At 35.7% G+C, this 9201-nt stretch overlaps 1 protein-coding gene across 8 annotated transcripts in view; it reads left to right on the top strand.

Annotated features, from left to right (window-relative positions):
* The first annotated feature begins 3030 nt into the window (after positions 1 to 3030).
* LOC139126542 (protein Aster-B-like) overlaps positions 3031 to 9201 on the top strand; it is a 123442-nt gene continuing 117271 nt past the window's right edge. For 5 of the 8 annotated variants that reach the window (XM_070692603.1, XM_070692598.1, XM_070692595.1 and 2 more), the window contains exon 1: positions 3196 to 3562. In XM_070692603.1, coding sequence (XP_070548704.1) covers positions 3357 to 3562 — 206 coding nt within the window. In that variant the 5' untranslated portion in view covers positions 3196 to 3356. Of the gene's footprint in view, positions 3059 to 3195; positions 3563 to 9201 lie in introns of those variants that run through there. The other 3 variants (XM_070692600.1, XM_070692601.1, XM_070692602.1) reach the window with 2 other exon arrangements.

The raw sequence follows: 9201 nt of genomic DNA, 5'->3' as shown, positions 1-9201 counted from the left end.
CCATATTTGTGGCCAAGAAGAAACACTTGAACACATCTTATTTGAGTGTAGATATGTAAAAGAAATCTGGGAGAAATATATTTCTATATTTGTCAGAAAATACAACTTTGATAAAAATATCAATATCAAAAGATTAGCAATTGCAGGAATCGAAAATGATAATAACGCAACATCTGACATTATTTATTGTATTACTTCCTTTGTAAAATACACAGTGTGGAATATTCGAAATTCAGTTACTCTTGATGGGATTAAAGTTTCCCTTCAATCCTATGTTATGCAATTAAAATGTTATCTTTCCTCATTGATGAACACATTATATTTCACTTATAAGATGATGAACAAAACTAAGGATTTCATAGTAAAGTTTTCAAGCCTTGTAAGATTTGAAGGAGAAGAATGCATCTTGAATGCATTCATAGCATTCATATGATGATATTTGTAATTAAACAGCTAATTATTTTTTTGTTTGTTTTTTGTTTCAGACAAGACGCATCAATTGTAATTTTAATGCATTCACAGTTATGTAGATTTGTTTTATTTGCGACCATGTTGACCATGTTGTTTATCTTTTTCAGAAAAAAAGACCAGGCGCAAGACTCGTCAGCGGCATGCATTTCCTCGCCTACGGCTCGGAGGGATATGGCCGCTACACGGGGAATCCGTGACTCGTCCGCGATGCAGCCACACTCGTTCGGAATACAGGGAAATTATATGTAAATATATATCAGAGATAGCTATATGTTTTGATTTTTTTTTCAGTGCGCCCTTTGAGCGCGTAACTTTAATGTATTAGACATGTTTTAATGCACCCTTCGTCAGGCACATGACTTTAATATATCAGACATAAGCTTATATCAGAGATATCTGAATGTTTAATATTTTTTCGAAGATTCTATAAATGTGCAATTTTTTACCACTTCCATTCTTCCTTGAGTCATTGAAAAGGGTTCTCTTCCAAGTTTTTAAGTATTGATTTTCTTGCATAACTGAGAATAAGAATTTACTCTAAATGCACTGAAAATATGACTGTGATTGTAACTTCCGTGATGGACAAATTTTGCCCAGGGAGAACTGATTGTGTATTTTCTTGAATTGCATTTTTCAAAATATGGTCTCCTGGTAAATTATTTAATCTACACCAATATCTTATCACAGACATATTGAGCTTTATTTTACAAGGGAATCTGCCTAGCTCAGATCTAATGCCCTCAAAAGGGGTGCGTTTACTTACTCCTAAAATAAACCTAAGATATGATATACAAATACTTTCAAGGAAGTTATCAACACTTGTAATTTCGGTCCCCCATATTTCAGAACAACATGAAAGAATTGGGACAATCGAACGATCAAAAAGTTTTGAACACAGCTTTGGATTCAGCATCTTTTCACACAATATAGACTTTTTTAATGCTGAATAAAGCTTTCATTGCCTTATTTTTAAGATTAATCTGATTTTGTTTGAACTTTCCATTAGGTGTAAAAACAACACCAACATATGTGTACTGATTCACTGCTTCAATCACACTTTTCTCAATAAAAAAATGCCGATTCTTTATGAAACGGTTACCCTTATTAAATATCATTGTTTTTGTCTTATTGACATTGACTGAAAGGCCCCATACTGTACTAAAAGCATGCAACTTATCTAAACAAATATTGTAGATCATCTGCTGATTCTGACATAAGTATCAAATCATCTGCATATAAAATACAATTTAACTTCTGATCTCCGATTTCGATAGAAGAATCAGAATCATTTAAGAAAATATTAAATAATGTTGGTGACATATTGCAACCCTGTTTCACACCAGATGAGTAGATAAACCCATTTGAAGTACCACTAGACAGTTTCATTTTGTACTGAGTATCATCATACACAGCCTTAAAAAACATTGTAAAAGCTACCAGATATACCCAACCTCTGCATTTTTAAGAGGCCTTGTCTCCAAACACAATCAAATGCTTTTCTAAAGTCTACAAATGCCACATAAAGATTGTTTGATGAATTTTTCAATCTTTTCATGGAGAACATCTTAGTAATAGCAGTCTTTAACAGAAAAACACAGTCTGACGTATGTCTGTTTTTTTCGAAAACCAAACTGGAAATGAGAAAAAAGACTGTTATCCTCAAGATACTCAATAAGCCTCCTATTCATCACTGATGTAAAAAGTTTTGAGGGAAAACTTGAAAGAACAATTGCTCTATAGTTATTCGGATCACACTTATCCCCTGATTTGTGAAGTGGAACTAATAAAGTGGATTTCCAAACTGCTGGAAAATTGCCAGCTTGTAAAATGTGATTAAATAACTTAAGAATGCTACTTATACAAAGACTATTACTGACTTTAATCATTTCAATTATAACTGAGTCTTGATTTTTAATTGTCCTATAGCAACCAATAACTCATTGTGTTTGATTGGCATATTAAGATACGTATTCAATATCTTTATTTTTTCAAGGTCATTTGCTTTGTTTGAAATAACATTTTCATCGACAATTGTTGATGAATTGTAATATTACCTGGTCCTTACAATGTATAGACTCATCTACAGATGCCCCTAATTTGGAACGAAGATTCTTCAAAATATTCCATTACTCAGTTCTAAACCTGTCTATTAAAGATCTGCTATACTGTTTTTATTAAATTTCAGAAGTTTTCTATATTTTTCCTCAAAACTGTATGAAAACTTTAAAATTGTCACTTTGAAATTCCTATCTTTATAGGCCTACAACTGACACAATTTCATTAAACAGAATGACTGAATGAAAGAAGAAACTGACCAGTCCCTAAAAGTGTTCTTTTGGTTGAAATATTATATTTAACAAATGAGCTATTTTGAAATGTTGCGGTACAAGTGTGAGCACCCAGCCATCCTATTCACGGAGAAGACGGAGGGGTTTGGTGTCTTCGATCTTTCCAAAGTCGCATTCCTTACCTATCTTAGTCACACGAGATCTCGCGATAATAAAGCGCACTACGTATCGGGTGAGCGTCAGATTGCAATTCAGAGCCTTTCCATAAGTATTCCTCGTACCAAGGCCATCGTATTTAGGTAAGTAGTTTTGAATTAAAAACAAACAAAATAACAATTGATCTTTCTCGAGGGCATATTTTTCAACCGTATGCCTGGTCTGTTATTATAACCAAATGTTAAAAGATGTTACGTTTAAACGGTTCTTTTTGTTGAAGGTCTTGTTCACAATCCATCGGCTCTATGCTGACTTTCACTTAGGCCAAAGGTCATTCGCATATCAAAATGGCTGACAACGAGATTGAGTGAAACCGCTTGTGGTTTTGCCGGGAAGTGTTTCGCGATCATCCTGGACCATTCCGACGAAAATTACTTTAAAATGACTACCCATTCACAAAAGACTCTGTTGGACCTAGTCAAGGAAAAGGACAGAGATACCGACACCTCCGATCCAAACACGAACGAAGACGTGCATCCAGGACAGGAGGACGACAAGCATAATGAATTGTCTGTCGTACGAGAGCAACCGAATACCATTGTAACAATGCCAGCAGATGATGAACAGCCAAGACCACCAACGTCAAGGTAAGCGATACTCCTCAAATTGATCAGTGTGTTAGGATGCGTTAGGAGTCGTGCCACTCATTTAGAAGCACTAGCGTAAAAGAATCAGAACCGTCGCCGATCACTGTTGAACAAATCTGGGCGTCTGTAACATTTCGCTGTCTATCAACTGTCACTATGCCAATGCAGTGTATTGGCAGGCATATGTCATCATGAATGTCGAGTTACTATTTATTTGTATCATAGAATGTTATGCTCTTGCCAAAGACGGATTATTTATGACGGTGCAGGGAAAATACTCATTCACTATTTTATAGGCAACTTGAACACTCAGTATAGGGAATATGGTGAAGTTCATGTCGCAACCATTGCAACTCAGCCGATTCATTTTTTGTTGAATGTGTACGACTCTGGCTCTGACTGTAGTCAGAGTCATGGTGTTTTATTTTATTTAAGAAGACCGTCAAAGACAAACCGAAAATAAAACGGAGTCCCAAACTAACTCAAAAAGTGGGAAATAATGAAAAAAGTATTAGCTTGCTTGATTTTAACTTGATAAAAGCACCTTGTAAATCTCCATGTCTCTGTCCCCTCAGGATGTTCTGAGTTCATGGACTAACAAATAATTATTCAGTATTTATAAAAACATATAAATGCAGGCAGTTGAAATGAACTGCTTTGAAATAATATTTTTGATTGAAAAACAGAAATGTGATAATTAAACCAAAATCATAATTGTGAGGATTGAACATTTTGCTCTGTATTACAGTTTTGAACCAGCAAATATCACAATCTAAGAACATAGCCAGTTCTTACATGCACACTCTAGTATGTATTAAAGTTATTGTCCTCTGTCTGCCATATCGGAATGCTTATTGTGGAGGAAAAAAAACTATGTATTATGAAAGAACCAAAAAAAAAGGACCCACTCTTTCAAACTACTTTTTACCTAAACAAACTATACAGCTTCACAATTGTTTGATTTTCTCTGTACATATTGTTGGCAGCATGAAGGGGGCGGGATTCAATAGATCAAAGTGACAAATAAGATAAATTTACCCTTTGAGTTGACCTCATGTAATTGAAAGATATGCACCCCTCTAGTCAATCCCTGATTTTTGCATTGGTTGATGTGTGAAGTCCTTGCAAACACTTTTGCAATCTTTTTCTCTCTATTGAAATTTGAATAAAGTTCCTGTTTTGTAAATGCTGCAATAAAGTGGTACCTTTAAGGGCAGGTGACTAAAGCTTGTTTTTATTTATTGTTTATAATGACAGTTTACCGGCTTGTATAAGGGAGAGATGTGCAGTCAGAGAAAACCTGGTAAAATGTGCCAAATTACAATTTTAATTGGTACATGGTGCTTCACCTATATCATTTACCTCCCATTAATGCTGCATGTGCATTGTTTTGTCTTCTTGTTGATCCATTTTAAGAAATCATTAGTGTTATGGATAGCAAGAGATATTATAAAACAAAGTATAACACATACAAAAGTAATTGATAGCCTGGAGTGGTAATCTTTGTCAGTTGAACAATCATAACATATATCCATACAAACACTTAAATATCATTTCATCAAAGACTTTATTGGAATAAGTGTTGTAGGAAAAAAATTACAGTAGTTGTTCACTGAATGAATTGCTGACCACTGTTTAGTCTATTTAGACGGACAGAAATAGAATGTACCAGCATGTACTGTGCATGTCATGGTAGAAGGCCAAAAGCCTTTGATTTTGTGAAAACACAAGAGCCATTTATGTAGCAATATTATATTGTAATGCAAATTGATCATAGAAATAATAATTTCTTTGTGCAACTATTCATATGCTTTATAAGGTGACGTCAGTTTCTTTTTAGCTCACATTTGGTATATGTATACATACGAAAAAGTGGTTATATGGTAGGTCAGCGGCAACTCTGTCTGTATGTATGTTAGTATGTACGGATGTATCTCTGTCCACATCAAAAACTCCAAAACCACCCACCATTTTAGTATTTAGTGCACCGGTACACCAAGGGGTGTACTGATGACTGTAGCACTATCATGATTGGTGGTTAGATTGTACTGATGACTGTAGCACTGTCATGATTGATGGTTAGATTGTACTGATGACTGTAGCACTGTCATGATTGGGGGTTAGATTGTACCGATGACTGTAACACTGTCATGATTGGTGGTTACATTACTGATGACTGTAACACTGTCATGATTGGTGGTTAGATTGTACTGATGACTGTAGCACTGTCATGATTGGTTGTTAGATTGTACGGATGACTGTTGCACTGGTCATGATTGATGGTTACATTACTGATGACTGTAACACTGTCATGATTGATGGTTACATTACTGATGACTGTAACACTGTCATGATTGGTGGTTACATTACTGATGACTATAACACTGTCATGATTTGTAGTGATGGGCAGAGCAACAGCTGCATGCAATTCAATTCTCCTGAATGTGATTTTCAACAGCTGTGTCTGTACTTTCTAAATGATTAATAATTTATCACAATACAGCTATCACAGATGTTTAGACTTTACAATTATTATTGTACTTTAATATGGTCAGCTAAACTTTGTTATTTTATATAAATGTCCAAACATTGAGCAATATTCATGAAAGTTTGCAATGTCATTACCGGTGAATTCTGCAGATCAAAGCACATTAAAATTTATTATGTATGCCTTATGTGGAAACAGCTATTCATTAAACATTAGGGAAGTATTATCATCTGTGCTCTCCCTGGCCATTCCTACATGTTAGTAAATTTACCAATTTTTCTGGAAAAAATTAGTAAATGCAATTTGTGTAATGCTGACCCCCTCCCCTTCCAAATTTTCAACAAATACATGTACTTCTGATACTCAATCGTGTTTTAAAGCCCCCACTCAATTATCAGATTTATCTAATATAAATATTATTTACTTGATAAAATATTCAATGGAAAACAAAAGAATGACAAACTGTTAATGGGCTGTTGACACATTCGCTAATGCGAGAACCTGGGATTGAGAAGGGCGCCTTTAAGGGAATAAAAAATTATGATTGTATTCATGACAGACAAGTTGGGAATCAGATAGACAAAAGTAAATAAAAAAAATTCTTTTTTACCTTTTCGCATAAAGTATGTGCTTTTTTTTGTTTACTCTGAACACTCAAATTTTGATAAGCATTTTCAAAAGATCCATTGAAATTTGCATCACAGTACATCATGGATCATGAATGCTTATAACCTTTACTTTCTTTTAGATGGACAACCTTCAGCACGACAAATCTATGATCAACTGGCTAAGCTTTCTGGTTAACCTTATCGCTTCTACCTCCATGCACAGAAAAAACTTTCCGATACTTCAATCAACTGTCAACTGTTGTTCTCCTGTCTTTGTTCTCATTTCGATGTTTTTAGTGCCCACGGACACCGTCCGGGGACTTATAGTTTGGTCATGTCCGTGCGTGCATGCGTGCGTCTGTCCGTGCGTCCGTCCGTCCGTTCACGCAGATATCTCTGAGATGCCTGGAGCGATTTCATTCAAACTTGGTACAAGGATTACTTCACATGTCATACAGATGCACGTCAATTTGTTTTGTGATACGATCCAATATGGCCGCCAGGCGGCCATTTTATTACGATTTTTTCATGTACAGAGCCATAACTCAGGCATGTTCCAACCGATTTTATTCAAAGTTCATACAAGGACATCAACCAATGTCATAGATATGCATGTCAATTTGTTTTGTGATACGATCCAATATGGCCGCCAGGCGGCCATTTTATTACGATTTTTTCATGTACAGAGCCATAACTCAGGCATGTTCCAACCGATTTTATTCAAGTTCATACAAGGACATCGACCAATGTCATAGATATGCACGTCAATTTGTTTTGTGATACAATCCAAAATGGCCGCCAGGCGGCCATTTTATTATGATTTTTTCATGTACAGAGCCATTACTCAGGCATGTTTCGACCGATTTTATTCAGAGTTGGTTCAAGGACATTGACCTATGTCATAGATATGCACGCAATTTGTTTTGTGATACGATCCAATATGGCTGCCAGGCGGCCATTTTATTACGATTTTTTCATGTACAGAGCCATTACTCAGGCACATTTCAACCGATTTTATTCAAAGTTGGTACAAGCTTATTGACAAATGTCATAGCTGTGCACGGCAATTTGTTTTGTGATACGATCCAAAATGGCCGCTATGCAGCCATTTTATTACGATTTTTTCATGTACAGAGCCATAACTCAGGCATATCTCAACCGATTTTATTCAAAGTTGGTACAAGGACATTGACCTATGTCATACATATGCACGTCAATCTATTTTGTGATACGATCCAATATGGCCGCCAGGCGGCCATTTTATTACGATTTTTTCATGTACAGAGCCATAACTCAGGCATATCTCAACAGATTTTATTTAAAGTTGGTACAAGGACATTGACCTATGTCATAGCTATGCACATCAATTTGTTTTGTGATGCGATCCAATATGGCCACTGTGCGACCATTTTGTTACGATTTTTTCATGTCCTGAACCATAACTCAGACATATATCAAGCAAATTCATTCAAAAGTATTTTTATCACAGACCTAATGAAGAGGACTCTATCCTCTCTGAGGACCTGAAATCAAAATACCCATTAACAAGTGGGGACTGTGTCATCAACGATGACTTGTCTTTATTAAATCTTGTTTTGAATCAGACACCATTTTTACCCCTAGTGTCTTTCCCAGCAGAGGATACTGTCCATTTGGAGTATTTGCTGCTGGATGCTTGCCTTGATCTGCTTCTATCGTCCATTCAGAAAGTTGATAATATTTTTGGGTGTCTTGAAACTAACCTAATACAAACTATCAGAAGTATCAGAAGTATATGACCTTGGGATCCTGGAACCTTTTTGAGCATTCTTATTTCAGCTTTGGGGTCCAATGCTTTCACCTGACAATCAATTTCATGACCAAGAATTTTTGCTGTCAGTCATCGACTACCAACAGGACAATGATAGCTTTTGCAAGATGAGATATGGCTATGACAGAGTATTTGATTTCCCTGGAACTAACTTTCATAACCTGATATCCCAGCAGTGTTTTGCCTAGAGTGCGTTCTTGCAACTTCGTCATATTATTATTATTATTATTATTATTTTATTTCTTAAAAGCGCACTACACTGCGTCTCAGTGCTCTTTACAAGACTAAAAATGTATTTCTGAGAAAATAAGCATAAAAAAATAAAATGTCTATCTGGCAATAAAAAACAAAGTTACACTTTGTAATATTCCTTAAAAAGGTATGTCTTAACACTACGCTTAAAAGAATCAATAGTACAGTTTATGTCAGCATTAAAAGGGAGACCATTCAATAAAATAGGTGCTGCGACTTAAAAGGCACGGTAGCCGTAGTTTTTAGTTGTCTTGTTTGTGTCGCGCCTCAGTAAAACTACTTTGTCCGATGAACGAAGGGTGCGATTGGAAACACGGGCGTCTATTAGTGGACGGAGATAGTCTGGGCATTTTCCGGAGATAATTTTGAAAGTCATGAGAATGAGCTTAAACTTAATTCTTTGCTCTATTGGTAACCAATGAAGCTTGTATAGGACAGGTGTTATATGATCGGATTTCCTAGTACCGGTAACAAGCCTAGC

This window comes from Ptychodera flava, assembly GCF_041260155.1.
Source record: "Ptychodera flava strain L36383 chromosome 3 unlocalized genomic scaffold, AS_Pfla_20210202 Scaffold_27__1_contigs__length_13241970_pilon, whole genome shotgun sequence".
Lineage (NCBI taxonomy): Eukaryota > Metazoa > Hemichordata > Enteropneusta > Ptychoderidae > Ptychodera > Ptychodera flava.
The sequence above is the reverse complement of the archived record's forward strand: the minus strand, read 5'-3'. Positions and strand labels throughout refer to the sequence as shown.